The sequence below is a fragment of the Vombatus ursinus genome, unplaced genomic scaffold, assembly GCF_900497805.2.
Source record: "Vombatus ursinus unplaced genomic scaffold, bare-nosed wombat genome assembly UNPS02014810.1, whole genome shotgun sequence".
In the NCBI taxonomy this organism is placed as follows: domain Eukaryota; kingdom Metazoa; phylum Chordata; class Mammalia; order Diprotodontia; family Vombatidae; genus Vombatus; species Vombatus ursinus.
This window is the reverse complement of record NW_020954588.1, coordinates 49,391,039-49,415,103: the sequence shown is the minus strand read 5'-3', so window position 1 is coordinate 49,415,103 and position 24,065 is coordinate 49,391,039. Positions and strand designations below refer to the sequence as shown.

The window sequence follows — 24,065 nt, the reverse complement described above, 5'->3', positions numbered from 1 at the left end:
TGCCAGGGTCTGAACTTTCCCTGGAGATAGAAAGGCAAAGAGCAGTCTGTGTATCTAAGAACTGCCCTTAGGGAAATGGTCCCCAAAGCCCCCCAAATGTGTCTGTTTAGTTGAATGTTAAAATATTCACAGGAATATGCCGCCTTTGATGGGGGCTGGCTTGAGTGCTGGGATTTGCCCATGACCTTTCTACTGAAATGAATTTCACTGCTCAGTGCTTAGGGAACAGTGTTCCGAAGTGTCTCCTTCCTCACCTCGTGACCTCGCAAGGACAGTCTAAGAAGGGCACTCACTTACCTTAAGGCTTCTTAACTATTTGACTGTTGCTTTGTTTCCTGAAATAGAGAAAAAAGGGGAGAGTGAAACAAATTTGTTTTTAGAGTTTACCTATTCTAGATTGTGCTTTCCTAGGATAGTGAGCTTCATGAGTTGGGAGAAGAAGCCCAATATGAGAAAGCCAGTTTAAGACTTTTCCCAAAATAGTTGGTACAAGTAGGCATGTTGATTTGTCCAGGACCCGTGTCCACTCCATAGTGCACATGCTTGGAACGAACCCCTGGGGCCTCGTCTTTGGCCCTGCTGCTACCCTGTGTAAGCTAGGAGGGACCAGGCTCTCACTTAAGGCCTTCATAAATACTCTTCCATTCTGTGCAGAGCCAGGTGTCTGGCTGTCACCATGGTGGGTCACTGGGCGATGAGTTCTTTGGCTGCAGCATTTCAGGAAGCCACCTGCTGGCTGCGTCCCCCTAGCCCTTGCCACTAGCCCCCGTGACCAGGTGGCTTGAGCCATCGGGAAGGTCCTTGGCGTCCTGTGCTAGTACCTGCTGGGGGTCTTCTTGTTAGTTGTGCCCTCGCAGCTCTCCTTGTAGCAGATGTCGGGATGGACTCTGTAGATTCTCTTGTACCTGCCGTCGAGAGAGAGAATTGAGTCAGAGAGCTGGCTTTGCCGAGGAGCTCTGGGCAAAAGGGACCCCATTTGCTCTGCAGCTGCCTTTGGGGAGAACATTGTAGATTTCAAGCCTTGACAGGCAGGGTCCTTGGTCCCTGAGCTTGCCTGATTCTCAGTTCCTTTGGAGGCATCTGAGGGCTTAGTACATTTAGTAATGTGTGTTTGGAATGACTCGGGTTTGATCTTGACTTTTCTGCTTGTTTTGTCATCTAGATAAACTGTGGAGGAGCCTTTAATTTTTTTTTTTTAATTAAGGTTACTGACCCGCCTGCCTTCCTCACATCTGCGCTGCAAAAGTCTGGCAGGGCCAGGGCTGGAGCCCGAGCTCCCTGAAGGCTGGGATAGTCCTTGCCTTTCCTTGTAGCCTCATTGCTTAGCACAGGGTCTGGCACATAGGAAGAGCTTAATCTGTGCTTGTTGGCTGACTGACTCCATGTTTTTAACATGATGCACCTTTCAGCTGGATGTGAGCCTGAGACAGAAGGGATACCTGTCTGTCAGGCTGGTTTGGGTGGGTTCCTGCCTGCCCATGGTCATAGGAGCTTAGATTGAAGTGTGGCAGGGCCCTTGGAGGTCATCTGCTTCTAGCCCCTCATTTCACCAATACCTACAGAGGGGAGATGACTTGTCCAAGGTCACACAGGTAGAACCAGGATTTGAACTTGGACCCTGTGATTTCAAGCTCCACACGAGGCAGGCCCAGAGGAAAGGAGCAGAGGCCTGAGAGTTGAGAGGCCTAGGTTTCAGTGCTGACTTTGCTGTTGTTCATTAGCCATGTGACTGTGGTCAAGTCAACTTTATTGTAGATAGAATTATAGACTTTTAGAGTTGGAAGATGATCTTGAGAAGTTACCTAGTCCAGCTCGTCCCATTTTACAGATGAGAAAACCAAGGTCAAGAGAGATGGCATGACTTGCCCCCAGCCATACAGGTGTTGCAGAGCCCACTGATTCCAAAACCCCCTAGGAGCCAACAATTTCTTGTGACCATTTCCTGTTTGCCCCACCCCTTCGCAGCATTGCTGAGGCAGCACTGAGAGATTGCTCATGAGGGGCTTTGGAAAGTTGAGAGGGCGAGGTCGACTTACACGTAGTGGCAGACTCCTCCTTCCCAGACAGGAAAGGACTTTGTCTCCGAGTACAGCCGTGTACAGGGATGCGGCACCTTCTTACATGCTGTCCAAGGAGAAAGAAAGAAGTGGGGTCAGCGAGGAGTCCGTCTCTAGGCTCCCACCTCCCTCCCACAAGGGCACGCAGCAGTGGAGAAGCCGGACAGGGGCAGGCAGTGCCCCCCACCCGCCTTGAGCCTTGTTGGGCCACTACGGGGCGGGCTGTGCTCAGGACAACAGATGGGGCTGTTTTTAACGGTCACGTCAAGTTTGCAGCCCATGGCCTCAAAGTCCAGCTTCCGTGGGCTTTGGTTTTGGAGTGGCACCAACTCTCAATGAGGGGTTTTCTGGAACACACTTTTTATCTCCTCAAATGATACCCAGGCACTCTTGCTTTTCTGTGAGCCTTCTTTGGTTCCCATTCCCAGGAAAAGCTAGTCAAACGACATCTACATGCCCTTCTCACCCCTCTGGTGCAAGGGGGTCATCATTGGATGCCCTTCTGGGGGCACTGTAGAGGCAGGCCTCGTGCACAGTGGAATGCAGTGGACAGTCCCCTTTTTCTACACCCCCTGCCCCCTGACTCTTATTTTTGGCCCAGGAAGACCGTGGAGCTGGGCTTCAGATTGGGAACCCTTCCTTTTCTCCCTCCCTACCCTAGGTATGATAGGGAGAAGTGAGTTTCCCCCACTACTGTTTTTCAGCCCTATGCTGGTCCTGCCAAAGGCAGAGTGCATCCTCTTGGGGCATGCATCCAAGAGAGCTGACGGGTCCTGGCTCGGGCTGGGAAGAGAGGCTGGGCTCCTGACTTACAGAGTTCGCAGTGTCTGCCTTTGAATCCAAGGCCGCAGTCACAGCTGTAGGAGTCCATCCCACTCACACATGTGCCGCCATTTTGGCAGGGGTTTATGGAGCAGTTCCTGTGGTCATCTGGAAACCAAAGTGCCACAAATCGTTAACCGTCCAGCCCCTGTCCTGGCATATCAGGATGGCAGAACTTGCCTTTTGGCTCCTGGCTGCTGCCTCCCGTTGAGGCCATGTTAGCTCTTAGAACAGGCTAATGGTACGAGGGGGGAAAGCAAAATAAAGGTGAGAAGGAGGGGTGTTGGCCTTCCACACCGTGTTTTTCTGGGATGCTTTTCAGGATGGGGTGCAGTAAGAAGAGGAAGAGAGCACGGACCATCACCCCAGGGGCCCTCTCTCTGTCCAAGCCTGTGTGGAATGCTGGTCCAGTGGAGGATACTGGGAAGGCCAGCCACCCTGCAAGGGAGGAGACAGCCTGACTTGGAAAATACACCGCTTGGATCTTGGCAGAACCAAAGGCATGCTTCCACCAGGAGTTTCCATCCTTATTTGCCAAATGCAGAGAAAGGCAGTAAAAGAGGCAGTCTTGCAGAGGGAAGATGAAATTCAGCGACACCAGCATCCTGTGGGGTACATGTGCTTAGCTGGTTTCTACCATCACTCCTTTGCTTTTCCCTTCCACCTTTCCAACCAAGACTATCATTTCTCTACTCCTCTGTTTCTCTATCCTTGCTCCTCTTTCATGACTCTGCTACCTTTACCCTTTTTTCCTTTTCCACACGAAGCTGGTAATAATAATGATAATAATCCTGCTACTATCCGTGGGGTTGGGTCAAGTTCCTAAAGCCCTGAACAACTCTTTAAGACTGTATGTAAAAAGTGAGCTTGTGACCCAAAGCATTGTAGTGAAAGGCAGCCTGGGATTGTGGGCAGTGATGGCCTTGGGAGTGAGGGAGCCCTGGGTTCAGATTCTGGCGTAGTCCCTCCTGCCTGTGAGAGAGACACTGAGCAGCTCTCTAAGACTGGCTTACAGAGAAGCTGCCGACCTCTTCTGGTAGAGATTATTCACTAGGGAGTCTCCATGCCAATGAAATCATGTGTCGGGTTTAAGAAAAAACGTTTACAAAGAGCTTCCTTCCCACCAGCTATGTGATGTGGGCAGGTAAATAATATTCGGATACCAAAGATCATGGATTTAGAGCTGCAAATGGCCTTCAGGGCATGGCATGCTTAGTCAAACATGAGTTGGGCCAGATGGTTGCTCAGGTTCCGTCTGGCTCTGGGCTTCTAAGAGCTGAGAGACATCAGATCCTAGCTCCTCGTTTTGCCATGGAAGAAACAGAAAGAGGTTCTGTGACTTGCTCAGGGTCATATACCTAGTAAGTGTTGTTGGAAGCAGGATTTGAACCCGGATTTTTTGGTTCTCAGTCCAGTGCCCTGTCTCCTATCTCATGCTGCCCTGTGAACTCACGAAAGTGCCTGTGCCCTCCAGAACTGCTGCTAGAAACCCGCCCGTGTCCGTCTTCCTCCCGAGACTGCTTGAATGACTTGCATAAGGTCACAGCCAGCAAGTATCGGGGTTGAACTGCAGACCACCCGTTTGCTGAAGTTCAGGGCTCTTTCAGCTAGTTAGTGACAGAGCTGGGGAGGGAACCCGGGTGGCCTGAAGTTCAGGGCTGCTTCTGCCATACCGTGGAGATAGGGGACTGGATGTGTGATCTCATTGGCTTAGGGGATTCCCAGGGGAGGAGATTTCCTTTGCCAATAAGAAGCATTGATTTAGCACTTATCATGCCAGGCACTGAGCTAAGCAATGCAGGTCATCACCTTCTCCTCCATTGGTAGACTCAGAAGGTTGCCAGGGCCACACGGCCAGCGTATGTGACCCCAAGTCTTCCTGCCTTTGAGTTTGGCTCTCTACGACACTATGCTAAAGTCCCATTATATTTTGAATGTGGTAGAGGCCAGCCCTCTACTTCTACTCTCTGGTAGGATCTTACTATGTTTGTTCTCTTTCTACTTCTCCAGTTCTCTCCAAATCTGCACATTAAAAGTTTTTTTCTTACCTTGACTATTTTTATTTTTTACTTGTATAGCCATGATGCTATCAAATATTTGTTTTTTTGCTTTCACCTGGGGCCTCAGGAAAATGGCGGGTCTGGCCCTCTCTACTTAAGATATTGCTGCTGAGGTCAGAGATTGCCGTCCTCTGGCTCCTGCCTGCTCGCTCATCTCTCTTAGCCAAGTTTCCAACACAGGCCGTCTTCCACCTCAGAAGCTCATTTCCCCTTGCTCTTCCCAAAAATATCACCAGAGGGTTTATTTGCTTTGGCCCATAACAAAGAACAGAGCCAGGTTTAGGTATAATCCTTCTCATGAGGATTCACCACCGCGCACTTAAGACAAGCTTCCTATGTGTCGGGCACTGCGCCGATCACAGATTGCCTGTTATCCTGTGTCTCTCGGTAGTGCGTTTGCTTGTATCACAAGAGCTAGAAGATGCAAATAATGAAGGGGCCCAGGCACTTCTGATCTCACCGCTGAGAGGGCTTCACTCTCTTGGCTCAGAGTGAGTGAATTGTCTTTCCTCTTTTCTCTGTGATTCATGAAATAAAAGACCAAAAAGGACGCTTGAAAAAATAAGATGGAAGGGCCATGCATCAGACAAAGCACAGGGTGAATGTTCATTTTACTTCACTTACAAAGGTATATGCACAAGCGTGTCCTCACCAGATCGCAGCTTTGCTTATTCACTGCCCTGTAAAGAAGGCAACCCCTTCTCTGTCCAGCTAGCTCCTAATGGATATAAAAATGTGAATTAAACCACCCTGGGGAGAGCTGAGTTCTGGCACAGGAGGCCGCTGGAGAGGGCGTGGCCAATTTCAATGTACATAAATTATTTTCTATCCCCCTGCCTTATGTGGGATCTACAGAGATCTCTCCTCAGTGAGTAGGGCTGCTGAAGCTGTTACCTCTTGCTTTCTGAAGCTTAGGCCAGCTGGGCTCCGCAGTAGAGGAGGCCTGTAAACCACTTAATCTTTCTATGGCAGTGCCTCCTGAGCTCTCTCAGGAGACAAGTCTCTCCTAGCTTAGGTCTTTTTTTTTTTTCTCCCCCTCTGCTTTTGTTCCTTCTTTATGGATTGCTTTTCTTTTACATCCTTTGCTGTCCTGCGCTTTTCCTCTGTCTCTCTTCTTTATGGCTTTCCTCTGACTGCAGGCTCATTCGACATATTCAGAGTGAGCCAAGCATAGGAAACCTAGTCACTGAACAGAGCAGCATCAGCGAAGCCGTGCGTGTGTGTGTGCGCGTGTGCATGTGGAGGGAGGAGCCAGACCTAGGCGAGGCTCTCTCTCATAGACAGAAGCAGGCAGGTGACTTGCACGATGAAGGGCCTTGCAGATGGCTCCTATTCTGCAAGAGGCCTTTGGGCTTTCCAGCCTTCTCCACCTGGGGGAAACCGTCCACAGGATGAAGGATAGGCAGAGCTCCTGTCTGGTGCTGGGATCAAGACTGCAAACCTCTTTTCTGACTCACCTTCTTCCTCTTTGTTGCTTTCGGGTTCAGGCAGTTGGAGTGCCAGGCTGATTTGGTTGGCAGATTCTTCCATGTTCTCCAGTTTCACTGGGGTCTCTGGTTCTAGGATGTTGTAGAAAAACATAAAGGTCCAGGTTACAGAATGGCAGCTACTCCTTTGGGGTTTAAGCCTGTGATCTACTTTTGTTCTGTCTTTACTTTCACATGGGGTAGATTTCCAACTCCCTTTAGAATATCTAGCTGGTAGAATGTGAGCTCTGAGGGAGGTGACGATTTCATTTTTGTCTTTGGATCCACAATGCACAGCATATAGTAGGTGCTTGTTGATTAATTGGTGCAGAGTTGTAAAGCTTGTTCAGGATCTAAGTGGTCATCTTAGGCTGTCTGAATATTGTAATTGGGCCTCGTTTTCCCTATCACCCCATAGACCACACTGTCTTGGAAGAATTGTGTATACATTTATGTGTGTATGTATGGGAATGTGTGTGTGTGTGTGTGTGTGTGTTGGGGGGGGTGAGGTGGCGGGGGAATGAGTACACACCAACACCCACGTTTACCATGTGCCTTCTTGGAGCTTATGGTCTAGTAAGAAGTATTTGATACTCAGGTACATAGTTTTGTGTTTATATATATGTGTGTGTGTGTGTGTGTGTGTATACATATGTATGTGCATTAGTGATTTTAAAATATGTTACATGAATTAGAGAGAAAAGGTGGGGGGAGGGGAGAGAGAATCAAGGATGCTTCATGGAGCTTTGAAAGAATATTACAGGATCCTCTAGAGCTGGAAAGGACAGTACAGGGATCGTCTAGTCCAGAGGGTCAGACTGGAGGCCTGCCACAAGGAGCCTGCAAAACTCCAGAGTAATTTGGAAATGTTTGACAAAATAAATACAAATAGAATACAACATAGACGAATGTTAATTTGTGGGAATCTGTTTCCATTTGAGTTTGACACCATTGGGCTAGTCCAACCCCCTTCTTTGAAAGGCAGGGACCAAAGCCCAGAGTGGAGAAGGAAGTGCATTCCAGTTAGGCAGGTGGGCTGTGCACATGGGTGGAGGTAGGACTCCAGAGTGGCTGTAGCAGACTGAGCAGTTGTATTGAAGCCTAGAGGCCCTAGGCGGGCACCGCAGGGTTTTAAACAGGAAAGGCACGGTTAGACGGTGTCCTGTGCTCCTCCGCAGCCCTGGGTAGCTCCAGGTGGGCAGAGGCACACATCACCTCCGCTGTGAGCCAGCTTTGGTGCCCTGAGCAGGGAGGCCCCCACGACTCGCTCAGCCCTGAGATTCAGACAGAGCCATAAGTGAACGGTCGGACACTTACGGGATCTCACAGTGACCGATTTACTCGGGCTGCTGCTGAATTTGGCGCTGATTCTTCCTCTGCCATCCACCAGCTCAGTAAACCTGGTAAAGAGGGGCCAAGAAGAACCAGTGTAAAGATTGTAAAGGGTAGCTAGGGGATGACATAGTGCACAGAGCGCCAGGCCTGCGGTCAGGAAGAGTCATTTTCCTGAGTTCAGATCTGGCCTCAGATTTACTTACTAGCTGTGTGACCTTGGGCAAGTCACTTAACCTGTCTGCCTCAGTTTCCTTATCTGTCAAATGAGCTGGAGAAGAAAATGGCAAACCACTCCAGGATCTCTGCCAAGAAAACCCCAAATGGGGTCAGGAAGAGTTGGACACAACGCAAACGGCTCAGCTACAACAATAAAGATTGTGAAAGTGTCCCAGTGCACGAACAAGTCTAGAGGATGGACGGGGGCATCCTGTGAGCTTTCGCTGCTCTCTGGGCCCCTGCCTGTGGAGATGTGCTTTCTCCGCCATGCTGCCCACGGCGGCCCTTCACCCTGGAAGCCCACTCTTCCCCTGGTTCGTGGCCTTCTCACCCTGGAAGGGCACTCTGCCCCTGCATCCCCTTCTTCTGATTGGTTGGTTCCTCCCAGAAATTCCAGGCCAGCCATACTTTCCTCGTTCTCTGTCAGCCCCCCAGCCTCATCATCTTCCTCTTATTTAGAATGGAAACTCCTTGAGGCAGGGACTGTCTTTTTGCTTGCATTTGTATTTCCAGTGACGAGCACAGTGCCTGGCACAGAGTAATCCCTTGATAAATGCCTGTTGCCTTATATGCAGTAGAATGGAAGGAGTCCAAAGTGACGTGGACAGATTTGTGATCTCCCAGCCGTACTTAAGCACACGCATGTGCACACACGTATACGTGCAAGCACGCGTACATGTGTGAAATTCCCAATTTTGGGAGCACCACTGGCTTCTTTCTCTTCACTCCCATCTTAAGTTTTCTGTCTCAAAAGTTTGAGTGCCAGGAACCCTGGCACTTTTGGCAAAAACTTTCGGGAAGAAGTGTAGACTTCCTAGGATTTCTCAGTATGACTTACAGTGAGTGTCAGAAAAAGTACAGAATATTGCACCCACGTGGAGATGCTGTTCCAGTGGAAAAGTCCTACTTTTCTCATCTGCTTCACATTTAGGGATGTCCCACTAACTCGCCATATGGCCCTAGGCAGGTGGGTCCCTTCTCTGGTCCACTTTTGTTTCCTCTTTTATTAAATCAGTCTTAATGATCTTTAAGGTCCTGCCTCGATATCCTTCTATGAATATTTGGAGGAAAGTGTATTAAGGTCAGGGCCTCAGAAACAGGAAATGATCCTGCTGGGGGGAGGGGGCAGTGTTGTTTGTGATCAGAGCCACTTGAGGCCCCTCTCTCTCTCTCTCTGTCTCCCTCCCCAAAAAGCCCTTTAACAATTGCCTCTGGGTATTTGTTGTTTTACTTGAAATCATTTCTCCTACAGTACTGCTAGAGTGACCTTTAATGAGATGCTTAGCACATCCAGTTCATGTTACTGCTGTCTTCAGAGAGCACAGGGAGTCAAGCTTGTACTCCTGGCCAGCTGAAAAGCAAGGGAGGGGGAACAGAATAATATCATCTCATGTTTCTGTCTCGCATTATGGTTTGCAAAGAGCTTTACAGACATCTCAGTGGGTCCTTACAACAGTCCTATTTCAAAGGTGAAGAAGGAGGCTTTAAACCCAAGCCTTCGTGACCTCAAATTCTGCATTCTAGGTTAGCCTGTTGGTTTTCAAAAGACACATGTCACAGTTTGAGCGGGTGACATTGCCAGGTAGGTATTTGGGTGGCAAAACTGGGACCTGGTTTGTAGAAGGATAGTGTTCCTTGCATGGTCTCTTCAACTGATCAGGAGAAAACATGGTGGCAAGAAGCTATAAAATCACCATTGGGCTGGCTAGAGGTAGAAAACAGCAACAAAGACATTGTCTGCCAAAAGCTTTAGGAGAGTAGGGGGCTGAGCAGAACAGAGGAAAGGACTCCAGAAATTCTCTTTCCCCAGTGTGGTCTGCTTGACCAAACTCAGAGGTCTCATTCCTACCCTTTGAGACAACGTTGGAGGTGACCAGTCTTCATCCTAGGCATCCGTCAGGGGCAGCTGGGTGGTGTACTAAATAAATCACTGGACTCGGAGGTAGGAAGATCTGAGTTCAAATCCTGTTTCAAACACTCACTAGCTGTGTGACCCTAGGCAGCTCAACATCTCTCAGACCCAGTTTTCTCATATGTAAAATGAGGATAATAGTAACACCTATCTCACACAGTTGATATGAGGAATAAATGAAACACCATATGTAAAGTGCTTTGCAAACCTTAAAGCATCATATAAATTCAGGCTACTATTATTATTGTAAGGTGAATGGATCTGTGACCCAGTGCTGTCACCACAAGGGATGGAGACCATTTCTGAACCGGTTCATTTGCAGACCCCTCAGAGATGAAGTATTTTCCAGCTGTATTTATGTGGAAAGTCTTAGCAGCAGGTCTTGTGGGCTTGGGTTGGGGTGGTGTTAACCCTACCTGGGAGGCTGGGACGGTTCTTCGGAAACCTCACGGTCAGCCAGCAGCCGAAGATCAGGCAGAAAGGACGGGGGCAGTCTGTTCCTCAGCACTCTGGGGTGCCCTCCTTGGCTCCATCTTCTGTCAGAAGAGCCATCCCTCTGTGCTGCAGAGAAGGTGAGCAGAAAGAAGCCCCTGACTCGTGGGCTCCATGATGCCGACCCCTCCCTCCCCTCGCCCTCTCCAGCCCACGTTGTAGGGATGTCCCTGACCAGAGTCCTTGTCCCTGGGCCTTAGGATGGAGACAAGAGGGTGCCTGGTTTGGACCGTGCGTAGCTTTGGTCACAGATAGCGGAGCCACATCTGGCAGAATCTGTTCTAGGGGACGGGCCTCAGGTTCTCCTCAAAAGCAGCTCCCTAACGCTCCTGGCAGCAGCCTTCTCTTCACATGCGGGTCTTTCCTTTGGTCACGTGTTAACCACCAGGTGTTAGCGCTGTCACCTTATCATTATGTGATTCTGGTCCACCCTACTCCGTAATGTCTTTAGGTTAACGTGATTGTTCTCTTTTACCAACCCTGATTTCAAATTTTTCATCATTGTTTTTCTTTCTTCTTTTAACATAGATTTTACTGATATCTATTTTTTATATCCCCTGAATTTTCTCCTGTATTACCCTCCCTCCTCCTTCTTAGAGTGCCATCTACTTCTGTAAAGAATTTTGAAAACAAAACAAGAAAACTCTCCAAATCAGATTAAACATGATTTCTAGATCTCTTGGCACTGTACGTATTGGTTTTCTCTCATTTTCTCTGCGTGTCTAGGCCGTCTCCTTTTCTGATGATACCCATTCATGCCTTTTCTCCTGCACAGTTCTTCATTGGTGATGTGCTGTAGGGTGCTCACATCCACCGTCTGCCTGCCTCTACATTTCTTCTACCAAAGACACAGGCCTAAAGAACCATCAGGCATTCACCCTACTCCTCTATTACTCAGCTTGCCCTGGAGCGGTTGTTCATATTTGTACACTGTTGTCAGGGTCCTATAGGCTCTGACTGTCAGGGGTCCCTGACACAGACATGCCCCAGAGAGTAGGATGGGGCTCAGGTGTTCTTGAGGACATGGCTATGACTTTCTTGTGACACGGTCATCACTGCCCAGCCTGTTGGTTGCACCTTGCAGATCAGCCTATTCCATGAGGCTGTCCTCCAAGGTGCCCACATGCCAGGGGAGCACAAACATAGACATTTAGGGAGAGTTGCTGTATAACCAGACCTCCCCCCCCCCGGAGGTCACTGTTCTGCCACACGTGACTCTCATCTAGCTCTCTTGTTACTCTTCTTGACAACATAGTCAGCTCTGCCATGTGAAGGCCTGTTCAGAAACAGCGGCCCAGAAGCCTGGGCTGGCCCCAGACGCAGGCATTCTGAGGGCGGGCAGGTGTACTGGTGCCCTTGCCAGGGTTAGTGGCAACAACTGCTGCTTTCCTGTCTGGCAGACCCATTGCCCAGCCTTCTCTGGGGTACTGACAACCGTGCCATAAATATCCTGAGGTTCCCTTACTCTGGTCTGCTCTAGATCCCTGGTCGGACTGGGAATACGCTTCAAGGCCAAATTCCATGCCTTTTGTTTGTGTTGTATCCCCCACAGCACTTGGCACCCAGCAGCTCTTCTGGCTGAGTGGGGGGAGTCTGCACTCTCTGTAACTCTTGGGACCTGGAAGAAGGTAGCAGGCGTGTGCAAGGGTTCGTTTGTCACCCCTGGTGACTCAGCCTGGGGGCTTGGCCTCGTGGGAGTTTGCTGAGCGTGGTTTCTGCAAAGTGTCAGGCCCTGCCTTACTCAGCTAGTAAGATCTCTTGTGACAGCTGTGACTTACAGTGGCCCTCGTGAGACTGTCGTGACGGCGTTTTGTGCGCTAGCCTCAGTCAGTAGATACTAGGAAACTCTTGGTAGAGAGGAGGCCCCTTTCCCCAGGGGCATCTGTTCCCCCATGGTCAGGGTTTCAAGGCATTTGGCACGGAAGACGGTTCAGAACTTACAGGTCATAATGTATAGATGGGCAGGGTCGCTGTGCATCTGCCCTTGCTCTGTGTTCTGTACAGCAGTCACCGAGAGTCGATACCTTTGCCCTGGCTGCAGATCGCGCATGGTGTAGGAGGTCAGCTTCCCGTTGGGTACGTAGCGGCTCTTCACGCTCTGGCTTGTGGTCACATTGATGATATAACCCTCCACAGAAGCCCCCGGAGGTGGCTGCTCCCACACCATGTGGGCAGAAGTAGCCGTGACTCTTGAAGATGTCAGGTTTCTAGGCGAGAGAGGACCTGCCCAAGGCATTGGTGCGGGAGAAAGAGAAGAAGGAAAACTGTCGTCACTGAAGGATCAGCTGGCATTTATACAGCCGATTAAGGTTTGCAGAGTGTTTCGTGAGCATTAACTCATTGGATCTTCCTAACAACCCTGGGAGTTATGATTATCCCTATTTTACACTTGAGGAAACTGAGACAAACAGAGGGGAAGCGACTTGCCCAGGGTCATAGTTAGTAAGTGTCTGAGGCCAAATTTGAACTCAGATCTTCCTGAATTCAGTGCTCTATTCCCTGCTGAGATTTCTTTTGGCAGGGAGGAAACAATTCTCTTGAACATTTGGCTTTTCTCACTTTTGCCCTTCTTAGAGCTAGAGGTGTTTGATCCCAGCCCCTCTTCCCTATGGCTGGTGAGCAGTTACCATGACCACCCCTCTGCTCTGCCCCTCGCAGGGTCAGCCTCACATGTGGTCCTGCTCAGTGATGGCTCATGCATGGCATAGCCTCCCCCTTCTGGGAGTGGTGCTGTGGAAAATGGGGCTGTCTGGGGAGTCAGCTGGGCTCAAATCCGGCTCTATCATTTACTGCCGAGTGACCAGGGCGAAGTGATTGCCTCCTCTGGACCTCAGTTTCCTCATCTGTAAAAAGAGCTGGTTGGTCTGGAAGGCGCCTGAGGTTGTTTTTAGGAAACTCTAAATCTATGACGTGGAAAGGGAATTCTCCTCTTCCGGTTCCCTGGGCTCCTCTGAACTGAACTAGTGCATGGTGCAGAGATTGATTCCCCAGGGCTACGGGGCAGCACTGAGCTCCTCCAGGGACAGGAGGCCACGGGAGGTTCTGTTTCCACAGTGTTGGACCCTCCCAGGACACACAGAGCTTAGAGCTGGAGCTCGGAGTGGGCCATCAGCTAGGGGGCGATCCATAGGCAGGGGCACAGTGGGGGGACATTTCTCATAGTACTTTGTATGTAGATGTGTATATATTCATACCCATATGTATATATACACATACATATGTATATTTGTGATAAGTCAAGTCACAGGTGTTACAGAAAAGACTCTAAGCCACTAAGTGATGGGGACCCAAGGTTCCTTTTCTCCTGCAGCAGTGGCATTCTCTGGGACTAGAATGTGCCCATCCAGGGGGTGAATGAAGACGTGAAAGGCGCCAGGCTCTTGCGGAGAGCTCAGAGCAGCCAAGACAAGGGGAGGAGGGTCTGATCCTAAACCCACTGTATCGTACTCACGAGTCCACACGTGGAAGGGTGCAGTGGCCAGGCTTTCTGAGGGATGGTCTTCCGTGCCCAGCCCACTGAGGGTGGTCACGTGAATAATGTACCTCTCTCCCGGCAGCAGATCCCTGAGAAAAGGGGGAGAGAGGATGAGCAGAGTGGCTGGTCTGCATTTTCATTTTGCGGACTTCCTTTAACTGTTTCTTTATGCTTTTCCTGTCTCTCTCCCCAGTTGAGACTGGGATGCCCCTTGAGGACAGGGACTGTTCCATTGCTTCTGTCTCCCCAGAGCCTGGAGCTCTGTGCCTGGCACAGAACTGGACATAGCAGGGTGCTGGTATGACTGTTGGACATGATCGGGGCAGGTTTAGAAGTCCAGTGGGTAAAGTGAGGCACAGGACTCTCTCCAGTCCTCCCCAGGCCAAAGTATGGACATGTCGACAAAGGGCTTTGTAAAGCAGGTGGCACCAGCAGAGGGGACCTATTCATCCCTGCTGGCCTCACCAGAATGTGTACTTGTCAGCGGTGCTGTCCAGCTCCACGACGCGGTCCTCTTGGTCCCCGAGGCGGCGGATAGACACACGCACTTTGTTGACAGTGGAGTGCTTGACCTTGTGGAGGGCCCATTGGACTGTGATCGACGAGGCTGTCACGTTGGTGATCTCAAAGCCCTCCACAGGCCGAGGCCCTGGAGGGATGAAGGAGCCACTGGTCAGTCCCAAGCCTCTTGTTAGGTGGGATGCCCAGGGCTCTGGGGCAGGACCTTGCAGAAGAGGGTTCTTAATGAATGTTTGTTGGATTGAATTGATTGTAGTACTAGAGCATTAAATCAGGGGTGAGTGAGGGGAGGGCTTAGGAATTGGCTTGTGTTAAAGGGGTAACAGAGGAAGAACCACCAGGACAAAAACCCATTTGTTGGGAGCAGAAGAAATTCCATTTGCTCCAGCCAGATGAGTGCAGTCCACTCCTGGTTACCCACGCCCACCCCAGAGTCATAGATCTCAATGCTGAAAGGACCCCCGAGACAACCTGACACAGCCTCCTATCCACAGGTAAGTCAAGTGCTTTCCTCATTTTATAGAGGAGGCAACTAGGGCCTACCAGGTTACCTGACTTGTCTAAGGTGACGTAGGCAAGTTTCAAGTCGTTCCTGAAAATACGAAGTGGATGAGACCAGCAGAGAGGGCTTCAGAGACATTTCTGCTGGCAGGCAGAAGGTAAGGCCCTCGAGCGCAGGGACTTCCTTTCTTTCTCTTTATATTCCCAGCACATAGGACAGTGCTGGCGCACAATCGGTGCTTAATAAATGCTCTCGAATTGAATTGGCTTCGGAATGTATTACACAGTTTTTATAGGATCCTAGATTTCGAGCTGGAAGGGGTTAGAGAGAGTTCAGCCCCCAGCACGGGTTGCTTCCTACAGTATCCCTAAAATTCGAGGGGTATTGACACCTACAGTGGAGGCTTTCAGTCTCTCTCAGTGGATAAAACGGATGTAAAAGCGGAGGGCACAAACGCAGTGTGCCTGCAGGTATAGAGAAGGAACCCGGATGCGCTAGAGAAGCAGAGGGCCTCTAGAGGAACAAGGGTTTGTAGCAGACGTTCTGGCGGCTGCTGGAAGGAAGCTTCTGACGCCCAGGGGAAGACCCGAGCCACAGCATCGGCATCGGAGCGGCGCACGGCTTTCGTGTCGCTAGTGACGCCCTCCCTCTGGACCATGCCCATCTGACAGGGACAGTTATTTGCATGTTGTCTCCCCACTTAGAATGTGATCCCCTGGAGGGCAGGGGCCATGCTTAACACAATGCCTGGCACATAGAAGGTGCTTAATAAATGCTTGTTCACTGGCTTCTAATCTGGTACCACGTTAGGCATTATTCCTGGAAATAGACCATCTAGAAGATAATAGACAATAGCGTCCCTGTGGTTCACACTGTCAGACTACAGCTGGGCACCACGTTTTGTGAGGGCTATTGATGGACTCTAGAACATCCGGAAGAGGGCCCAGGCCCATTGAAGGACTGGGGATGCTCCGTCCTCAGAAGGAGATGGGAGAGTTGTCCCATACTTGAAGGGATATTATGTGGGAAATGGATCGGACACTTGTAGAGCCAGAGAACAGAACAAGGCCCGGTAGAAAGAAGCTGAAAGGGGCCAATGTGGGCCTGATATTGGGGGAAAACAATAAGAAAACTCCCCCCCACTGACAGTTGGCGCAGAGTGGAACAGGGTGCTGGGGAGCCAGTAGCTTCCCTGCCGTGGGGGTCTGATGCCCACTAGCTGGGGAGGGCTGGGAGGGGATCCCTGTACAGGGAGGGGTGCCACCCAGCTCTCTGATCTCTGACCCTCGGAGCCCCCACGGCCCCACATGTGGACTCACGAGTGCGGGTGATGAGCACCACGGGTCTGCTGATGTCATTCTTGTTGTTTACGTTGCGTTTGACTGAGAAGACGGAGATGTTGTAGGCCTTGCCCGAGGCCAGGGCCCGCAGCTGGTGGGCAGAGTGGCTGCGATCCACAAAATCAGTCCGGCGGTAGGAGCCGTCGAAGGAGGTGTAGGTCACCGCATAGCCGTCAATCATCTGCTTGGCTGCCTGGTCCTCGGGGGGACGCCAGGAGATGGAGACACCGCTGTCCTCCACCCTTTCCACCTTGAGTGTTGTGGGCGGCAGCAGCTCTGGAGGGTTTCAGCAAGGCCGTGAGCGAAGAGAAGAGGGTAAAACAGCATGAGAAGACCTGTGGCCCACCCCGCTGCCACTCGTGTTGGGGGTCATGGGACAGGAAACGGGGAGGAATGAGATGCCGGCTGGCAAGGCCCTGGGCTGGGGGAGCCTGGAGGCTTTGGTTGCTCAGAGCGTCTTGGTGGGATCAAGGAGGGATGGGAGCCCTGTGAGGCCAGTCAGTTGGGAGAGAGCCTATGCATTCTTCCATGAAGACCAGGTTTGGAACAGTAGTAAGAGAGGAATGTCTGGGATAATCACACATGGTGGAAGTGGTCTGTGTGTTATCGTGTGATGGGTATCGAGGCCCCCTTTGGCATTTCCACTCTCCCTCTGGGTTTTGAAGGACAAGGGGTCCCTTTGCTTCTCCTTCCCACCAGCCCCTGAGAGGCCCTGCAGGCCGATCTTGCCTGGCTTTGTAGACACAGGCTTGCTCTGGACACTCGTCCCTCAGGTCCTTCAGGAGCTGAGCTGAGTCTCAGCCCTCTGCCTCCCACAAAAAGAACCTCGGGTTCATTTTATGTGTATGTGTTTGTATAGACTGTCTCCCTGGTAGGGTGTTGGCTCCTCGAGGGTGTGCCTTGTTCTATTTTGTCTTTGTAAGCCAAGCGTCTACGGCAGTGCCAAAGTAGGCGTTGAATAAATGCTTGCTGAATTGAACAGCCACTATAGTGGAGTTGGACTGGGGGGGTTGGGGGTGAGTTCCTCAGGGAAGCTGTCCCTTGCTCTAATATTTAGTTTCCTGAGCCAAAGGAGCTCTCAGTTTTCCTCTCACAGACTACAGGTTCTACCAGGACTCTTCTGAGAAAAGAGACTTGAAACTTCTCTTTGGGTTTGGAGGTCTCATCTCCCAGTGGTGTCCCGGGGCCCCCACCTGCCTCACAGGGTTCCCCCCATCTCCCCTCAGACCAAGGCTGACCTGAGCACAAGAATCCAGCCTCTGGCTGGCCCAACACCCTCCAGCTTGGGGATTAGTCCCTCCCCCACGTTGGTGGTGCTCCAGCCTAGGCACGCCCTCTCTCTTTTACCTTTGGCACAGTTTCTGCCGGTGTAGCCCACTTTGCAGGTGCAGCTATGGGACCCGTTGCTGGAGAGACAGTAACCTCGGCTCCCACAGGGGTTGGAGAAACATGGATCGCTTGCTGAATAAGAAAGGAAGATGAGATTGAAGGGTAACTCTTGATTTTGTCCTGGTACTCCAGGTTCCTGAATCCCAAATCCCCATTTATACGCCACCCTTCCATTCCGCTACCCTCCCCTGCAGCTGGGTCAGCAGGGACTGCATTCATCACGTGCACTTGATAAATGATGTGAGGCCCCTTTCTCCTGTGGTAATCTCGTCTGAGCTCAACAACTCAAGAGAGGAGAGAAGTGTGGCAGGTAGTATTGGCTCCCACAACAAAATACATAAGGAAATTGGTTAAGGGACCAGACTAGGGTCACCCAGTGAGTCAGTGGAAGCCAGGACAAGAACCCAGGCCTTCTGACTCCCAGCTCAGTGCTTCTGACAACCTCGGACTTCCTCTCAAAGTCAACTGCAAGTCAGAGGATCTGGGGATTTGGGACTGGGAGTTTGGAAGTCATGTGGTCCAATGTTCTCATTTTACAGATGAAGAAACTGAGGCTGGAGAAGGGAAGAAGGTCAGAGTTACGCAGCTAGGAAATGACAGAGCCAGGATTTGGTCTCTGATGTTTGAGCTTCAAATCCAGGCCTTCTTTTGGGCCTGGGCTGTAGCGGACAGTGGGTCCTGATCGCATCAGGGCCTTCTACCCTTTTTTGGTGTCTTGGACCCCACAGGCAGGCGAGGGAATCCTGTGAACCCTTTCTTAGAATCACATTTTTAAAAGCATAAAATAAAATACATAGGACTACAACAGAAATCAAATATATCAGAATATAGTTATTAAAACATTAAAAAACCAAGTTCACGAGCTGTAGATGTATGTATTGCATAAGCCTGAGTGTTACCAAGACACTGCACAAATGTAGATGGAGGAGGGGTCTCTGGTGGCTGGACTCGTTTGGGGACAGTGTCTGGGCCCCACTCAGTGACCCGGAGCCACACTGCTTTTCTGCTGGGGTTGTGTTGGGGCAGAATGTAGCTGTGGGGGCTGACATCTGGGGAGGAGGAGTGAGAGGTGATTCAGGCTGTGGACTTGGACCCAAGAGACCTGGGTGTAAATCCCTCCTCAGGCTCTTCCCAGACCTCTCAGAGCCTGAACTTCCTCCTGTGATGTGCCATGTTCTGCCTGTGTCACTGTGGGGCTGTTATGACAAGAACACTTTTTAAAGCAATTTGGAGAAGCCCCTCAAAGCAGTATGTAAATGTGTCATTGCTCTCCTCATCGGGCAGTGTAGCCAGGCCTCCCAGGGTGCGTCTCAGTTCTGCAATTAAATGAAACTCAGTTCTTGCATGTCTAACACTGCACTAGGTGTGGTGGCAATTAGAAAAGAAGGGTCACCCCCCTCCCTAGAATTTTACAACCCAACCTGGGAATCCAACCTCACAAATGAACAGGGCAAGATGAGAAGCGTGCTGGCACCACTGTCTGGGGCGAGGAAGTGAGGGAGTCAGTCCAAGGAGGCCTGCCTTCAGCAGGGCATTCTGGGCCTCTGAAGCCAGCTTAATACACTGACAAATGAATCATAACTAATGGCGCCACGCTGAGCTTTACCAAGGACTGTGAGCACAGTGATTCACATGATCCTGATGGAGACCCAGAGAGGAGGTTGTGCTGTGCCCATTCTACAGATGAGGCTGAGAGCATTAAATCAACCAGCCTCTTAATGTATACGTTCACAGCTAATACGGGGAAGCTGAGCCTGGGACTCAGGGTTCTGGTCTCAAGTCTTGTACTCTTTACACCCCCTGGGTTGCTTCTCGAACACCAGGAAAGTCTCATGACTGCTTGGAATTTGCTAGTTGTGAGCCAGCGGTACGGTCATACGTGTGCACATCTTACCTATCTCACAGTGGTAGCCAAAGAAGCCTTCAGGGCAGACACACAGATAAGAGCCGCCATCATTCTCACACTCTCCTCCGTGCTGACAGGGCCCTGAGTCACAGGCGTCTACTTCTAGAGAATTCCCAAAACACACACAGTGCTGAAAACAGTGTCTCGGCATAGGGAGGGGAGAAGGAGGGAGGGGAGAGCTTTGGGGAGTGACAGAGCATGGCCACTCAGGCGCCTTTTCCTAGCTTAGGCACAGCTGTCTGGGTAGTTTTGAAGATGAGGGTTGAAGGCAAAGCAGACTCACCATTGGAGGGCTGGGAGAGATGCTTGGGGGAGGTGATGGGAAGAGTGAGGAGCTGTCCAACAAGGCCCCTTAAGGAGTCTTACCTTTTTCACAGTGAATTCCAGCAAAGCCATCCGGACATTGGCAGACAAAGGCTGCTGGGAGATCCTTGCAGGTCCCTCCGTTTTTGCAGGGATCTGACTGGCATTCGTCAGTCTCTGTTCAGAAATCAGAAGTGTTTATGTGTATGGTCATCACATGCTTGTGTATTCCCCTACTCTGAAAGACTGGTGAGCAGGAAAAGCCCTCTTCTCTCTTCCCTCCCCAATATTGATTCCTTCAATAAATAATTCAGGCCCTACTGTGGGCACGGCACTGGTTATTGTGGTGGCAGAGTTGTGGTGGGGTAGAGTATCAAGTCTCTACCTAGGATGAAGCACAAATACAGAGAAGAAGAGATTGGCACTGTTGCATCAGAGAGGTGCCCAGGCAGCTCTCAAGGGAGGGCTTAGGACGGTAACATTTAGCCTCATAAGAGCCTGACTATCTATCGGGTTATCTGAGGAGCTGCTGCTCAGCTCCCCTCCAGACTAGCCCCCACTTCATTCTGAACTAAACACGACCCAAATGGAAGACCCATTGTCTTCCCCAACCTCCCTTCCCAACCTGGGTGTTTCTGCTGTGGGCACACGGCCATGCTTCCAGTCCCTCCTCAACCCCTTTGTCTCCCGTAACCTTCACAGTCTACCTTGTGTTGGACCCATTTTCTCAATTTTTCCCAGCCACCACCCTGGTGCAGACCTGAACTAGGGCAGCCCACTCCCATGCTCTAATCTCTGCCCTCTCGGATCCATCCTCCCTTTGGCTACTGAAAGAGTCTTTCGTTGTGTCATTTGCCTACCCAGCGAACCTTCAGTGGCTCACTCTTATCTTCAGGATAAAACATGCCCTTGGTATTCAAAGCTCTTCACTGTCTGGCTCCAGCTTTCCTTTCCAGGCCTATTCCACATGACTCCTCTCTCTTACCCGCGTCCTAGCTGACCTGCCCTTCCTTGCTGTTCCCGTCTCCGGGTTCTAGACTTTTGCAGGGAACACCAGGCTTCGTCAGCTGCTTCCTTCAAAGCTTGGCTTCTGAGCTTCTCCTAAGGCGAAGCCTTTCCTGATTCCTCTACTTGCTCACGTTCTCCTCAGATTACCCCATTTACCCATTTGTTTTCTTGTTAGGTCACCCCTGGCAGAATGTAGCCTTTTAGAGGACACGGATAACCTTCTGTTTTTGTCTTCACGTCCTCATTGTTTGGGGTGGTGTTTGCACACAGTAGGTGCCTAATCAGTGCTTGATGGGCTTGGCTCCGCCAACCGGTTTCCTCACTAAGAAGGTTAAAGAAGGATAAAGAGCAGCTGACAGTCACTGTCACACTCAGCAGGCCTGTCCATGGTTTTCAGGGATTTCAGCAGTGTAGGGGGGGAACTCCCTTCACAGGTGCAGACTAGCGACTTGTCAGCTTCCAGACCATCTGAGCACTGCCCGGGGCCCCAGCGGGTTAAATGCCCCGATCCCGACTCTGGGCAGGCCTTTCTCCGTTTGGCACCATGGGCACGCCATGCCATTCAGGCACCAGAATGTGTTCAGTTGCTTCACAGTTGGTAGGGACCCCCTTAGTTTCCAGGTTTTTTTGGTAGCACAAAAAATGCTGCTGTGAATAGTATGTATATAGGTCCACATCTGTCTGTCTGTCTATGTGGCCATTTGTCCTTTGCTCTCCAAGAGAACCATGACAGCAGGAAGGTGATGCTGTGACTTGCAAGTGCATTGGATTTAAGTGAGGGAGAGCTGTGCAAAGTCACCGGCATCAGTCTCTCCTCCGGAGCCGTCTGGGTCCAGTGGCCAGACATAGATCAGGATGACTGGGGATGGCCCTGGGTCTATCTGCGTATGTATAGATGGGTAGATATAAGATTGTGTGTGTCTGTGTATAGATAACATACACGTATTTGTATATACCTGTGACCTTCCTCTCATGGACCTTGTGCCCAGGCTCTGATGTCACACCTAGCCAAGAGCTGCCCTAACCTGCTCAGGATGGGCCCAGAACATGGTCACACGGGTCCTCCCCTTTGTACTCCATGTGGCTGGCAGAGTGTCCTTTCAGGGTTCATGGGACTTTCTCTTACCTAGCTCACAGTGGGGTCCCATGTATCCTGAGCCACAGATGCAGAGGAAGCTGGCGATGCGGTCCTTGCAGGAGCCCCCATTCAGGCAAGGCTGAGATTCACACTCATTGATTTCTGAGAGACGTGTTGGGCATTGTTGGGGAAGAGAGGATGGAAATGTTATCTTAGTACAGGGCCACTGATTTGGTTTGGGAACGGTCTGGCATAGAGAGAGTGCTGGCTTTCAAGTCAGAAAGTCCTGCCTCTGCCCCATACAGATTGGGGGACCCTGGGCAAGTCACGACCTCTCTGAGATTAAGAGAGATCTCTTGGACTGTAACTTGCAGAGAAGGAGCTGACCTGCTTTGGAAGAGGGATTTTCTTCATCTGGGAATTTCCTTCGCCACAAATCATAGGTCCATTCCCTATCCTCTATCCTTGTTAGGAGGATTTTTGGAAAATCCATTAACAAACCTTGAGAAACCTATGAGAGAGTCCAAACCAGGGATGGCAATCGCTGGTGCGATAGAGATGTAGCTATTGGTCTGGAAGCCAAAATGAAATTGGGGCTCATGGGAGATGTCTGCTCCTGAAAATGGCTTCATTCCTTTCTGGGGCCGGGGAGAAGATCTGCAGGGCTTCTTAAGCCTTGTGCACAGCTGGTCTGTTTGCCCTCCCCCCCAAACCTGGAATGGTTTTTCCTCCTCAGCTCCACTTTGGGAATTCTTTGCTTCCTTTAAGGACCAGAGTGGCTGCCCACCTTCCCTGGGAAGCCCTGCCCCACTTCTGGAGACCGCTGACATGGTTCAGAGTCTGTGCCTTGACTGTGAAACTCTCAGGTCACTTTGGGCAGTGACAGTAGTGATGATGATAATAATAATGATAATAATAGCTAGCATTTATAGGCCATTTTACATATATTATCTCATTTGACTTTCACAATCATCCTGTGGGTTGGATGCTATTATTATCGACATTTTACAGATGAAGAAACTGAGGCAAACAGGAGTTAAGGGATTTGCCCAGGGTCACAAAGCAGTGACTGAGGCCAGATTTGAACTCAAGTCTTTCTGACTCTAACTGAAGCACCTGCAACTGCTGTTGTTTTGGGTGAAGCTCCATCGTTTGTATAGACACTGCTTTAGCTGGGGGTGCTCTAGATTTCATAGATCACAGAGTGCCGAGGTTGGAAGAAGCCCTAGAACATAGGAGTCTAGACCTAGAATCACCTTCCGAAAACATCAGATAAGAAGAAGGTGCATTTCTAGAGTCTGATCCCTTGTGATGTGCTTTACCTGCATTCTCTTTGTGGGACGCCACAACATTCCTGTGAGGTAGGCAGGAACCTGCCTCATTACACCCATTTTACAGATGCGGATCTGGTCTCTTGAGGGGCGTGTGAAGAAGACTCAATGGGATGCTGTACGTGAAAGGCCTTTGACAGGGTTTGGGACTGTGCAGACATCACAGGTTGTTACTGTGATGTCCACTTTTTAATGAAGCAGCCAGTCAGGAGTGCTGGGAAGAGTTGTGCTCACTTTGCCACAGCCATGGGAATCTCTGCGGGAAAGTCCCTTAGTCTCTCTGGGCCTCATTTTCCTTCTCAACAGACTGAGGAGTTTGGATGATGTGATCTCTAAGGTCTCTCCCAGTTCTCAGCTTTAGAGCTGAACCTTATGGGGCACCAAGTCCGGCGATCTCATTTTACAGATGAGAAACTGAGGCCCAGAGAGATGAAAAGACTTGTCTTGGGTCCTACATGTAGTAATTTTGGAGCCTGGTCTTCCCAATTGTCATGAATATACCCACTATTAGGCTCTCCATTTTCTGTGTCATGTGGTTCAGAATTAGCCGAAGCAGGGAGGGAAGGTATAAACTCAGAGTTCTCCGGTCCTCCCCCCACCCCAACCTTCAGGGAGAACCTCAGTATGTTCACAATGGAACTCAGTCACCATGACACTGTGGGGGTTCGCTCCAGAGTCCGTGTGCTCTGCACACTCTGGGGTTGTTCCCAGAGCTGAGGATGTAGCCCTGCTCACACTCGTATTCAGCCAGGGAGCCCATCTTGGTGGAGTTAAATCTCACTTTGGTGTTCTTCACTGAGCTGGGAGTACCGCAGTCCACCTCTGAGGGACAAGGAACGGATGTGGGGGGGGGG

At 50.6% G+C, this 24,065-nt stretch overlaps 1 protein-coding gene across 1 annotated transcript in view; it reads right to left on the bottom strand.

The window, feature by feature from the left end:
- SNED1 (sushi, nidogen and EGF like domains 1) overlaps window positions 1-24,065 on the bottom strand; it is a 36,190-nt gene that overhangs the window by 3,144 nt on the left and 8,981 nt on the right. The window contains exons 5-20 of the mRNA XM_027875795.1: window positions 23,860-24,033; window positions 21,929-22,042; window positions 19,858-19,971; window positions 19,480-19,593; window positions 17,544-17,657; window positions 16,176-16,472; window positions 14,301-14,484; window positions 13,812-13,924; window positions 12,302-12,583; window positions 10,285-10,429; window positions 7,723-7,805; window positions 6,397-6,498; window positions 2,871-2,987; window positions 2,037-2,124; window positions 822-905; window positions 298-335 (exon numbers count right to left, since the gene is read on the bottom strand). Of these exons, the coding sequence (XP_027731596.1) occupies window positions 299-335; window positions 822-905; window positions 2,037-2,124; window positions 2,871-2,987; window positions 6,397-6,498; window positions 7,723-7,805; window positions 10,285-10,429; window positions 12,302-12,583; window positions 13,812-13,924; window positions 14,301-14,484; window positions 16,176-16,472; window positions 17,544-17,657; window positions 19,480-19,593; window positions 19,858-19,971; window positions 21,929-22,042; window positions 23,860-24,033 (2,162 nt within the window). The 3' untranslated portion in view covers window position 298. The remainder of the gene's footprint in view (window positions 1-297; window positions 336-821; window positions 906-2,036; window positions 2,125-2,870; window positions 2,988-6,396; window positions 6,499-7,722; window positions 7,806-10,284; window positions 10,430-12,301; window positions 12,584-13,811; window positions 13,925-14,300; window positions 14,485-16,175; window positions 16,473-17,543; window positions 17,658-19,479; window positions 19,594-19,857; window positions 19,972-21,928; window positions 22,043-23,859; window positions 24,034-24,065) is intronic.